Source organism: Anabrus simplex, chromosome 7, assembly GCF_040414725.1.
Source record: "Anabrus simplex isolate iqAnaSimp1 chromosome 7, ASM4041472v1, whole genome shotgun sequence".
Taxonomy (NCBI): domain Eukaryota; kingdom Metazoa; phylum Arthropoda; class Insecta; order Orthoptera; family Tettigoniidae; genus Anabrus; species Anabrus simplex.
Window position 1 is genome coordinate 307427526 of NC_090271.1, and position 13877 is coordinate 307441402.

The following is a 13877-nucleotide window of genomic DNA, read 5'->3' on the forward strand; positions in this document are numbered from 1 at the left end:
TTTGTTTTGAGAAAGAGAAATTCATGGCTAAAAGACATTTAAAGATGGCACAGATGTACGTCAGAAGAAGCTATTCATGCTGCATTCTCAAGATCGGAGCTGGCTATGTGGATCGCCAACCTCCGTTCGGAGACAGCATCTTGATGATAATAATTATAATTTAATAGAGAATCTGCCACCTGGTCAACAGACCAAAATGCAGATGATTGGATGAATATCATATATAATTGATTGATCAATATTGTATGTTTAACTGCCTCTTCAATTTTCTTACTAATATCTGCTGGTTCATACGAATCCAAGGATTCAAGCTCTTTCTGGTACTTCTCCATGATTTCTTGATTGACCTTGAACTCATTGATTCTGAATCCTTTTGGTTTTAAATTGGGTTTTCAGGTATAAACCTTATCTTCACTCTAGACAGAGTCAATGTGGACTCCCTTTCAGACTGTGAGATTCATTATTTCCCGGGGACTGGAGATTGCTACTTGCTCGATTTGAAATTCTCACTAGATTTTTTCCACTTTTAAGTGTTAAAATCAAAGTCTTGGGGATGAGGACCTGAAATCAATAATGTTATCTGTCATAGAAAGCTTTTCCCAAGATTGTCGAGGACTTTTTTTCCCTGATGGCTGGTAGATCCCACCATGTAAAAAACGTTCAAACCCGTGTTAGGGAGCCACTGCAAAGAGCATCTGTACTCCATGTTAGGAGCTGCTGGCAGTAACTCTAAAATGACTTTGGGAATGGCAACCCCATCGTAATAACAACATAAAATGAAGTATGTAGACAAAGTTGACTGTGTAAGTGATAAAGTAATAAAGATATGGTTAAGGATGGAGAAATGCAAATGCGGTGAAAAGGACAAAAGGAGAGAAAATAACACCACCAGAGCAGATAAGGAAATGATGGATTGCTTTGATGAAATCCTGAATGTTGGGGGTGGGGGGTTAGATCAGTTGGTAGAGGTAGAGTAGAATCACAGTGGAAAAGGTGGTGGAAACTGCTGTTAAATGAATATGATAGTGGGAAAAGCAGCAGAATTGTATGAATTGTGTATGGAAATGATAAAAGTGGCAGGACCTGTTGGTCTACAATTGCTGTATAGGCTATTTAGTTGTATTTGGAAAGAAAAATATATTCCAACCGAAAGTTCAAAAAGGTCCAGACAGTAAGCCACTGAATCCCAATTACGTCCATGTGATGACATCAGTAACATTCCTAGAAGGAAACCATAATTTAATTTCATCGATTGCAAATGTTTAAAAAAAAGTAGCTCTTTAGGCCTTTTCAATCGTGAAATTACCAGCGTTTCGGCCCAGTGTAGCAGTTGGCTCATCAGTTGGATTGCAACACTTTTCCAAGACGCTGGCGGCTAGTGCACCGTTGAGACACCACTGCAAGCCTCTTATGTAGGACAATGCAGTGATGGTTTTTAACATTATTAATGATTGTTATGCCTTAAAATTAACTTATTTTAATTATAATATTTACTACAGGTGTGTTTCACAAATATTGTTAACGCAAGGCTTTACTCTGACAGACAAACACTGCTCTAAAGATGTCTCTGCCTGTAAACTTGAGTTATCATTGTGTCTCTTCCTGTTTATCTTTTGGTTGACATATTTCCTTGTTATTAAATGTCTGATTTTAGAATTGAAGTGTCATTATTCTCTCTTTTGGTTGACATATTTCCTTGTTATTAAATGTATGATTTCAGAATTGAAGTGTCATTATTCTCTCTTTTCATGATCTGTGTAGATGCATCGCAATGAGAGATTCTCTGGAGACTTCACGTTTCGTGTTCAGAATTTACTCCAGGTGCTATGTCCATACATAACCCAAAAGTACAAAGATATGCCCTTGGAGACTCAAGAGCTCAATTGCAGTTTAGCACATTTCCTCAAGGTGAGTTAGTGTTGTTATTTTCTTTAAATACCACAGTAGAAGTCCGTTATAGCGAGAATTCTTAACAGCAAAAAATTTACTCACTGTAGCAGATTGTCGTTATGCCCGATTTTTGTTATAAAACAAAGATCTTTTTTTTTTCCGTATTGAAAGAATCTTAATGATAAATGTAAGAAATTTATTTTAACTTCAACCTATTCAATACAGTACAAGATGTTAACGTGTTAGTTAAACATCATTAAAATAGTTGAGACATGTTTTGCCCCTTTTGTGGGGCATCATCAGTCATATCAATACCTCATATCTCTACCAGACGTCTGGTTGGAAAATTGTAAAACATGTTGCATGAGTGAATACATTAAAAAACACTTACTAATGTCTTATCATTAACAAAATATCTAATTGATTAAAAATAAATTGCACTAGTGAACATGCTGGTGAATTTCCACTTAAACAAGGCTGTCGTGTGTAGTAAATGACAATAGTGATAGTCTAAAATCTTATTCAATGCTAAAATTTGAAGACTCTGCCACTGAGTAGCCGTGACCTTTCTAAGAATTCCAAGGCTTGCATGTTTTGATGCCATTCTGCAGATTTGAAAAAAGGTTTTTAAAGAGGCTAATAGAACGTTATTCTCTCTTCTCTATTTTTGGAGATCCAGTGACGCTACACAGAGGCACTGTACAACCGGTTGCTGCGGCTAGCCCTGTATAATAATTGTCATTAAGTTTTGTCTGTGCATGTGGGGGAGGGTAAAAAGAAGCGGTGTGGTTACCGCGGTAGTTGCCAGTGGTGTTCATTGCTGTTAGTTTGCAAATGCAAGACAGCCCTTGATTTTTCGCATGAGATTCCGAGAAAATAACGTCATCTTGGATTTGGAGAAATACGGTATCACTCCTGAGGTTTCTGTGGCAAACATTTAAGTTTTCTTCTTCAAACAGTGTCATCTAATCTAACCATATTGTATTGTGAAAACATATTTCAAACGCATGTAGAGAAATTATAAACTCCTCGCTAAAGAATTACGTAGGAATAGCCTTTCCGAAATTTAACTAGACGTGAGAAAGCATGCACTATCCTCTGAATTCAATGATGTACTCTGTCATAGCTTGAGGTGTATCACACTCTTACTTAATTTCAGTATATAACATTAAAATTAAGAAATCGTTTACTTCAGCCTTTATTTTGAACAAGTTAGCAACTGCTATTAGTCATGTTATGTATGCATTTATTACAAAAACGTGTTATTCTCTTTCATTTCAAATTTTCTTTAGAGAACAGCAGTTGTCAGGTATTACTAATTGACTCCAACATCACCTTTGAATGTCGACGAGAGAGCTCACAAATGCACATAGCGAGAAAACTATACCATACCGAAGATGATCGATCGCATTTTGTGGCAAACGTTTCAATTTGCCTACTCAGGCAGCGTCACCTATCCTTACTGTACTATACATATGATGAAAACATACTTCAAGCGCCAGCAGAGAAATGATAACCTTCTCGCTATAAATTTACATGATAATAGCCTTTCTGGTTGCTGCGGCTAGCCCTGTATAATAAAGAGCCGGTCGCAAGAAAATATAAACTAACCTCTGAAATCAATTATGGCTCTGCCATGTCTTGAGGTGTATCCCATTCTTACTAAATTGCAGTATTTAGCATTAAAATAAAGTGATCCTTTAGTCAGTCTTTACTTTTAGTGAGTTAACAACTGTTAGTATTGTCCTTTAGGACAATAAACTGTTTATGTATTGAATTGTATGGATAATAAATACAAGAATTGTTAATACTAATAGTAAGTTCAATACAGGTAAAAACATGAAATTGGTCTTATGCAAATTAACAGCTGTTATCAGACACGTTATTTACGCATTTATTACGAAAACATGTTCTCTTTCATTTTGAATTTTCTTTATGGAGCAGCAGTCGACGAGTATTACTAATCGACTCCAACGTCGCCTTTGAATGTCGACGAGAGAACTCGCTAGAGGACATAGCGAGGAAACAATACCGAAGGTGATCGATCACATGCAACATAATTGCTGGGGTGCATAAATATCAATAACGGAAGAATTGTGCGCGCTTAATTTGCTGTAATAACGGATGCGTCAGTGGTAGGACTCTCGCTGTAACCAGAGGATAGTACTCAGTTTAATATAGGAATTTTGGAGGGACAGACAAAAGTTGTCGTTATAGCGGGGTTCTCTTTATAGGGGACTTCTACTGTATATGCGCAAAACAAACAACATTGAAATGTTATTTGATTGCATTGGTACAGTATGTGTTAAAACTGTGTACCATCATGAGCCATACATTGTTCATAATGTTTCTGAAGATTATTGGAAATGATGATGAACAAAGGTGGCTACAAGGACACAAAAAAAATGATGTTATCTTTGTGTAATTTGGGAATATTTCTAGGTGGATCGTCTGTCTTGAAAACTGATTCTTTCAACATGCCCCCATACATAGGCATCTGGGACTGTGAGATCCAGAGAGGAGGAAGGGTATGAGAATGGCAATTTCCAAAGTGTTTTTGCAGAAGGGTAAATGATGAGGGTTTGAGCTCCATTTTGTTACATCCATTGCAGTGTTCTCCCTAGGACCATTTTAGTTTTTACAGACTGCGCGGCTAACATAACCTAAATACATGCTAGTTACCCAATATAGTAGAACTTTGATTCTACGTTCTCGGAAACTATGTTTTCCCGGATTATTCGTTAAAATTACGTGGTCCCGCGAGCATCCTAATTAAATCACATTGTAAAAATCCCTCATTATCCACTCCTCGAAGAAACCATTTCCAGATCAACTGTCCAGAAATTTCAGTCCCATCAACACTAAATTCTCGATCAAGCGTTTTTCAAGAAACCGTATCTCACAAAAGGACAGCTAAGTCCCCATAGAGGCGGAACGAGTTTTGTCAAATGTTCATACTTTAAAACGTCTACATTATGTCTAGCTTTAGATGTTAGATGTCGATTGTATCGCCGTACAGGTTTTCGGCATTTCCCTCAGGGCACTGTATAGTCACTGCTCCTTCTTAACAAAGGTTTAGTATTTTAATATTATCGTATACAATTATGTTGCAAGTGACTAATCTCATGTTTTAATCCGTATTGAAATCTGTTGATATACAATAATAAAGTTTTATTATGAATCCACCTGTTCAATACATTATAATGTTGTCACATTAAAAATAACTTCATTAGTTAAAAAGTTATATATGGGACATGTTTCGCTCCCTTACAGAGCATCATCAGCCAAATCTGAATCTCGAATAATTGTTATTTACTTAAATAATGACGTAAGAACTATTAGAACATTTTTGACAAACTTAAAACTTATTCTATTAGAATATCATAAAATATAAAATCTTTGTATACATGGCTTAATTACATATGCTTAATAGGAAGATACATTAAAATTATGGAAGAGAGAGTGCTAAAATATAAAATAAAATAAAAATAAAAATATATATATCATGTCCAAAATCTTAGAGAGACGTAAAAATCAATCTTAGGAGTTAAATTTGAGGATTTTCTTGGCAATGAGATCTGGTAAAAAAGTTATTTATCCCTAGTGGATAAGAGTCTATAAAGATTCAAATTATCGTCAGTTTGATGATTGAACTTGTAACAGGATAAATGTTGGTCTTCAAGAAATTTAAATGCTTGTTGTCATATGACCTCAGCGAATGCTGTTGAAAAGATATGTTCTTATAGATGTCAATGACCGTTCGTTGAACTAAAGGATTTGAAAAGGATGATTGAAAGGGACGTAAATCAACGTTTGTATTGAAAGCTGCTGCTTGGTTTATCTTGTTGAATGTCTGTAACAAGAAAAGGAATCTTGTAAGTGACCGGAATTTGTGTTGCTAGTTAAGAGTGTGCTTCTAGAAATGTCACTTACCCCTCCAATTGCTGTTTGTCGGTTTGGTGTTGTCCGAGGTTATGTGGTGACTGTCTGTTCTGTGTCTACTCCTTGTGTTGTAAGAGTGAGGTTTTGGGGGTTGAGGGGAGGGAGTAGCGGTAGGAGGAGAAATGTTTGTGGGTGTGGTATAGGAAGGGGAATGTCTAGTAAGAGCGCAGGGAGGGGTTGAGTTCTTTAATGTTGGATGATTATCAGTTGTTTTGGGAATGAAAACTTTGGCAAAATTACTTTTTTCTAGATTAAGCGACTTTAATAGTTTCGGTAATTGTTCGTGTAACGGATTTCTTATTTCAATTTCGTCATTTAAATTTTTTTCTTTATTGAAATACTGGTCTAAGTGGATATAAATATTTTCTAATTCTGTCATTAGTTTACCTTTTTCTATCTTCTTTATAATTTTTAGGTCTTTCTCTATGGTTGTAAATTGGTGGCCTGAATCTCTCATGTGAGCACTCATCGCAGAATGTTTGTTGTGCTTTGTAGCATTAACATCCTCAAATCCTCAAATTTAACTCCTAAGATTGATTTTCACGTCTCTCTAAGATTTTGGACATGATATATATATTTTTATTTTATTTTATATTTTAGCACTCTCTCTTCCATAATTTTAATGTATCTTCCTATTAAGCATATGTAATTAAGCCATGTATACAAAGATTTTATATTTTATGATATTCTAATAGAATAAGTTTTAAGTTTGTCAAAAATGTTCTAATAGTTCTTAAGTCATTATTTAAGTAAATAACAATTATTCGAGATTCAGATTTGGCTGATGATGCTCTGTAAGGGAGCGAAACATGTCCCATATATAACTTTTTAACTAATGAAGTTATTTTAAATGTGACAACATTATAATGTATTGAACAGGTGGATTCTTAATAAAACTTTATTATTGTATAAAATTATGTTATCGAGATCAGAACAAATGTTGCACCTTACATACATAAAGCCATGGGAGTTTTTGGGATTGCCTATTATTGTTCTGGTCCTAATACAAGACGGTGAATTTTATGTTTTCGTGTTAAAATGTTACAAAAGAGCTGCAGTCATTTTATTTGCAAACATTACATTTAAAAAGTTTGGATCATTTCCTATTCGTACTGACTTGTGCAGCGAGCGCACTTTCCAGCTGAGTTTAAGGTCACGTATAACCATAATTTCTGAAGTTTTGATGATATTTTTTTCTCTTTCGAATTTGATTGTGTGTTTGGCAGATCAGTAAGAGTGCTCAAGAACCTGTACATGAACTTCTATTTTTAATTCAAGAAAAGTGTCATAAGTGCTACCATTGTGTTAACTTCTTGCCATTTTTTTGTGTAGGCTGATGATGACATGGACAGATGTCGAAACCGGTCCCTTAATAAATTAAATATGTTGCTACATTGATTCGTGCAACAGTGTTATTGTATTGAAAAGGTGGAACATTTTTCCTTTTTTAACATTGTTACTATTATTTCAATACGGATCAGTTATGAAGTTTTTAACTTTAGATTAGATGTAGCCGCTGCTTTCGCCAGCAGATCAGCTTTCTCATTTCCAGATATACCACAATGACCGTGAATCCAGTCAAAACAGATGTACGGACTTTGTTGAGCTGTGGTTCTACAGCTATTGGATTCAGATTATATTTATTATTTATCGCATTCAGCACAGCTTGCAAATCACTCAATAACCAAGATTTCTTACTGTTAGATTTGCACCATACGATCGCAGACTTGATCGCCCACAGTTCAGCCTGGAAAATAGAGCATGTGGAAGAGAGTTTGTACTGTGATGAGAACACCTCAGAGTCGTTTTCAAGAACAACCAAGGTACACCCAACTCTGTCCTGTTCATCTGTACTTGGTATGCGAGATCCATCTGTGTAAATAAAGCAGTCATGGGTATTTGAACAATTTTCATAAAGGAAGTTTTTGAAGAGACTTGGGTGATCAGACTGTAGAAAATGACAAGGTTGCTCTAGAGTGGTATTCAGATTGGGCATTGGTGACACTTTGTTTTTCTTCAAAAAAGTGAGTTCAGCTTTTGCTATCGCCATCAAAAATAGTGGCTCAATGCCTGCAATAAGAAGAGCTGCATCAGTAGAGGTGGTGCGGTAAGCACGGAAAATACGAAGGGCAAATCCTCTCTGAATTTGCATCAGTTTATGCCGAGCCCATTTCTTCTCAAGTGTCGTTCGAAAAGAGGAAACACAATACAATATCAGAGGTACAAACGCTGTATCATAAATAATTCTTAGCACCTCTGAATTTAGTCCCCAAGAAGGTCGGCAGGCAATAGCTAAACCTTGCATAAAGTTACTGCCTTTCTGTTGTAACTTGTTGAAATGGGCCCTGAAGGTTAACTTCTCGTCAAGTACAACTCCCAGATAAAGAATATGATTTTCAATAGTGATATTTTGTTCATTCATTTTAATATTAGGCTTTCTTAGTTTCCTTCTCCTTGTAACAAGCATGGCCTTCGTTTTCAGGGGATTAAATTGTAATTTATTATCACAACCCCAAGTAAATAAAATGTCAAGAGACAAATTTGCTCTTACTCTCAGATCCCGCACATTATCTGCTTTAATTAAAAGAAGGGCATCATCAGCGTAGGCCACAACTTTACAACTAACAGGAAGACATAAAGTTAGATCATCATATAAAATGTTCCAAAAACCAGAACTATAGCTAGATCCTTCTGGGCAACCCCTTTTCAGGATCTTTGAAGAAACTGCTGATCCGACTTGAAGTTTAACTTTCCGATTTTGGAAATAAGATTGTATTAATTTATATAAAATTTTGGGACAGAGCTTCCTTTTCAATTGAGTTAGAACTTTTGGCCACCAGGCATTATTGAATGCACTGGAGATTTAAACATTAAAAAATGCACTGGAGATATCCAGTGATATTAGGATAGCTACTTCATGCATGGAGAAAACAGTCTCAGCCCATTCTACTACACTAAGAACAGCATCTTCTGTCGATTTTTGTGTAGTAAATCCATACTGGAAGTGACTTAAGTGATTGTTGCTATATAAGTGGTACATGATCCGATCGATTAATGACATCACATAAAGAGGCAAACAATTTTTTTCCACCTGATCTGCACAGTACAAGCACACATCAGTCGTGCAATTGCCAAGCAAACCAAGGCAAATGCTAATAAATAAATAAATAAATAAATAAATAAATAAATAAATAAATAAAGAAGCAAACTTACAAAAATAAAAATTACGATACTACAAAGCATTACTTCCACTGTTCTTTTTCTTTTCTTTTTTTTTCTTAGAACTTCTGGTACCATCCTTCAAAGATCTTCCAGAGGCACTTTCTTTCAAACAAACAACATTGTTTCTTCAAAAAAAAAAAAAAAAAAAGGCCATATAGTAATAATTCAGTGAACAAATTTCATGGGATGCACTTTGTCTTCTGAATTTACACCAATTTTGTGGAGATAATATGTCTAACTAAGGTTAAGTTATGAGTAGGTTCCCACCTTCCAATACTTATCAAGGTTCCCACCTTATCAAGGTTCCCACCTTCCAATACTTATCAAGTATTGGAAGGTGGGAACCTATTCATAACTTAACCTTAGTTGTGTTAAGCCAATACGGAATAAATATGAGATTTATAAGCTGCGATAATATGTCTAACGTAAACAATGAGGTGTGTCTATCTCAATTTGGGATGTCTAGGTAAATCCTGATGTGATAAATTTAGAGAGTAAGTTTGAAATAAATTAAAAATAAAGGTCTAACTTTCAACAGCTGCAATTATTGAAAGATTGCTTCTATTCATTATGTATTTACATTCATGTAGGCCACCCAAATCGATCAGGTGTGTTTTCTTCAATAACTGAGCTAGTTAGCGATGTGGTTTGGGTCAAATAGCTGTGAGCTTGCATTTGGGAGAAAGTGGTTTTGAACCCCCACTGTTGGCAGCCGTGAAAATGGTTTTGTGGTGGTACCCATTTTCATATCAGATAAATGCTGGGACTGAACCGTATTTAAGGCTGTGCTCACTTCCTTCCCACTATTAGCCTATTCTATCCCATCGTAACCATAAGACATACATACATACATCTTCATTATAGACTGTTATGCCTTTCAGGGTTCAGACTGCAAACCAATTTGAATTTACGAAATCCTCTGTTTGAAACTAGCTCTGTTGCCTCATTTATTTCCATACCTATTACTTTAAACAATTAGAAACTGAGTCTAACCATCATCGTCTTGGTCACCCTCTACTTCCGTATTCTCCTCCATTTGCCTCACATGATCCCACCACCAAAGCTGGTTTATGCATACAGCTTTGTCAGTTGAGTTCATTCCAACTTAGCTTCTGTCTCTTCGTTCAGAGTATCCTCCTGGTCTTGTTCCCACCTATTTGTACCAGCAATCATTCTTGCTACTTTCATGTCTGTTACTTCCAACTTATGAATAAAATATCCTGAGTCCACCGAGCTTTCACTTCCGTAAAGTCTGAAAACAGACCGATGTAAGGATAATTTCGTCCAGGAGGTGACTTCTTTTGCATTCGGGAGATAGTGGGTTCAAACCCCACTGTCGGCAGCCCTGAAGATGGTTTTCTGTGGTTTCCCATTTTCACATCAGGCAAATGCTGGGGCTGTATCTTAATTAAGGCCTTGGTTGCTTCCTTCCCACTCCTATGCTATCATTGCCATAAGACCTATTTGTGTCGGTGCGATGTAAAGCAGATTGTTAAGAAAAAAGCTGACTTCTTCCTTCATGAGTACTCTTGATCATAACTGCGATCTCACTGCATTAGCTTTGCTGCACTTCTATTCATTCTCATGTATTATACTACAATCTTGGAAGAATACACATCCTAAATACTTGAAATGATGTACTTGTTCCAATTTTTGTATTCCCAACCCGACATTCAAATTTTTACTATTCTTACTTATCTACTGACATTTTAGTCTTGAAAAGGATAATTTTTCATATCATACTCATTGCTCCTGTTTTCAAGTTCCAAGATCTTAGATTGGAGGCTGTTTCCTTGCTTGTAGATAGGTGCAATTACTGCTTTCGTCCAATCTACAGGTTTATCTTATTACTGTATAAAGACATTTCATCCCTGTCTTCCCACTATATTTCACCTTTTCATGTGTAATTTGATCTGTTCCTGCTGCTTTATGAAAAAGGATTTATTTGCCAGACTTTCCACTTCCTCAAGCATTATTTCACTAACATCTCTTTCCTCAGTTGTTCGTGATGTAACAGAGAGATCTCCATTTACACTGAGAAGATTTTCAAAATATTCCTTCCACCTGTCCAGTGATTCCCTGGGATCTACTATAAGTTCACCTGATTTATCCAAAACACTATTCATTTCCTTCTTTCCCTCCCTTTCTAAGGTTCTTTATTACTATTGTGAAAGATTTCCCTGTAACTTGACTAGCATTTCCATGTTATCAGAATCTTCCCACGACTTCTTTTTGGAGTAAACAATAAATTAGTTTGCTCTGTTTCTTTCATCTATGTAGAATTCCCTGTCTGCACTAGTCTTTCTTCTTCTTCTTTTCTTCATGGGGCCTCTAAATATTAGTTCCTAATTAGTGTCGACCTCTAAGATCTTTTGCTGCCATGTTTTTCCTTCATTCCCACCTACATATATATCTGCTCCCTTCACAAAGCTGCAGGTTCTTCTTATTGGGTCTTCTTGGATTTTTTCCCTCTCTTCACCTGGTAGTCCTAGAGTGGAGAGCCTGATTCTACCCAGCGCCTCACATTCGAAAAGTATGTGTTCAGCTGATTCCTCTGCTTCATTGCATTTCCTACATATATTGTCTCTTATTACTCCAATTCTATGTAGGTGTTTCTTCAGATGGCAGTGTCCTGTCAACAGTCCTACTACCCATGTTATATTTTTTCTGCTGTGTTTTGACAGTTCATTAGCATGCTTCTTGTTTGGTCCTTTTATCAGTTCCTTTACAAGCCTGCATCCTGGAGTATTTTTCCAGTTCTTGCACTAGTCCTTGTTTGAAGCCATTTCTGATTTGTCCTCCTTTTATTTTTACAACCTATCCTCTCTTCATCACTCCACCAAGATGTTCGCTTTTCCCATCTTTACACACAGTTGTTCATAGGCATTCCCTTGCTATTTATACAACAGCATCCACATATGCCACCCATTCTTTTTCTGTATCCTGAACCTGCTTACTGTCTATTGTTTGGAACTTTTCACTAATCATATCCATGTACTACTTTCTAATTTCCTCATCCTGGAGATTTTCTACCCTTATTCGTCTGCAGCCAGATTTCACTTTCTCTATCCTAAACTTAGATATACTTAGTTCACAACAGATCAGATAGTGGTGTGTATCATCAAAAAATCATTAATACCTGCACATTCCTAACAGATTTCCTGAATTCCAAGTCAATTATGATATAGTCTGCTTTGGATCTGGTGTCTCTACCCTTCCATGTGTATTGGTTATTAGTGTTAGCTTGAAGAATGTATTGTAACTGCTAATCACATACTAGCACAGAAGACCAGTAAATGCTTCCCATTCCTATTAGCTTCCATATCTTCCACATACTTACCCATCACCTTGTCATATCCTTAAGTTCTGTTTTCATCTTTTGCATTAAAATCACTCGTTCGCATTATTTTATCCTTGCTTTTAACTCTAACTACGATTTCACTCAGAGCTTCATTAAGCCTGTCAACTTCATCCTCATTTACGCCCTTGCATGGTGAATAGAGTGAGGAAATCCTCATCCTAAGTCCTCCAACAGTCAAATCTACCAACATCATTTGCTTATTTATGTGCCTAACAGGAAGTATGTTGCATGCAATAGCATACCTGATGAACAGTCCTACCCCACACCCTGCTGACTCAGCCAGTTCTGCTTTCATTCTTCCAAAAGCCCCATTCATTTTGTTAGCTCCCCATCAAATTCCATTTTGTTCGCCAATTAGTTTCCAAGGAGTCTCTCGCCTATCAAATAGAAGTTGGACTTTGGTACTTCCATAGGTCCAAGGCTTACTTGAAAAGTTCTGAGCATGCTGGGTAAAAAAAGGTCTGTGAAGCAGAATGCTACCCTAAGGGCCATGACTCAGAATATGTCCGAGATGCTCACACCTATTCCATAGCAACGCTTAGGACCATTTACTATGCCATTCAGCTGTTGCCGATGGTTCATGAACTATGAAATGACTACGGTAGCCCACTCCATGATCCATGCTAAATGAAAATAGGATATGTAAACTATTTCACGTGAGCAGAAGAAATCTGAAATGGGCAACTGATCTGCACATTGATCTTTGCAGAGTAAAGGGACATCGCTGGGAATCCTACTCTGTGAATGTAAAGCCTTAGTCATGCTAAGAGCTATAAACTCTTGGAAGTCACTTTACTGAACTCTAATGTTACCCTTAATAAACTCGCTGCAGGGAGACGAAGTTGGGGAAGCACAATAGATCTAATTGGTCACACTGCAAGGTCATGTAGTGACCTCCCCACATGTAACCTAACCTTGTGTAATACAGTAAACAGAAGTGATTTATTGTATTTACTGTAAACGTAGACCTAAAATTCATGTGTTTACTGCATGAAATGGGAGGTTCTCACATGCACTGCCAGCCAAATATAAGCAGGACAATTTAACTTTCTGAAATTTATTTTACAATTACTTTCATTATAATTTAATTTTTATTTTGTTAATATTGATTATAATTTATATCCGCGCCCCGTGACTGAAATGGTTGGCGTTGTTGTCTTCGGTTCAGAGGGTCCCGGTTTCGAATCCCAGCCAGGAGTGTAATTTGATCCAGTCCTGGCTAACTACTCTGAATTGGAGACTGGATGTTCGTATTTGTTCCTGTATGACCTCTTCATAAACATACAACACACCACAGCTCCAACCACCTTGAAAACAAGCAGTACTGATCACATCTCTCCATGTATGGTAGGTGTCAGGAAGGGCATCTAACTGTAAAACAGAGCTAAGACCAGTTGATGTCGTGTAGTTTGCACTCGTGACCCTTCAGAGTGTGGGTAAAGCAGTGGAAACAGGTGATGAT

At 36.7% G+C, this 13877-nt stretch overlaps 1 protein-coding gene across 1 annotated transcript in view; it reads left to right on the forward strand.

The window, feature by feature from the left end:
• Positions 1–13877, forward strand: part of Ziz (dedicator of cytokinesis protein Ziz) — a 542949-nt gene that overhangs the window by 324928 nt on the left and 204144 nt on the right. The window contains exon 20 of the mRNA XM_067151766.2: positions 1762–1908. Coding sequence (XP_067007867.2) covers positions 1762–1908 — 147 coding nt within the window. The remainder of the gene's footprint in view (positions 1–1761; positions 1909–13877) is intronic.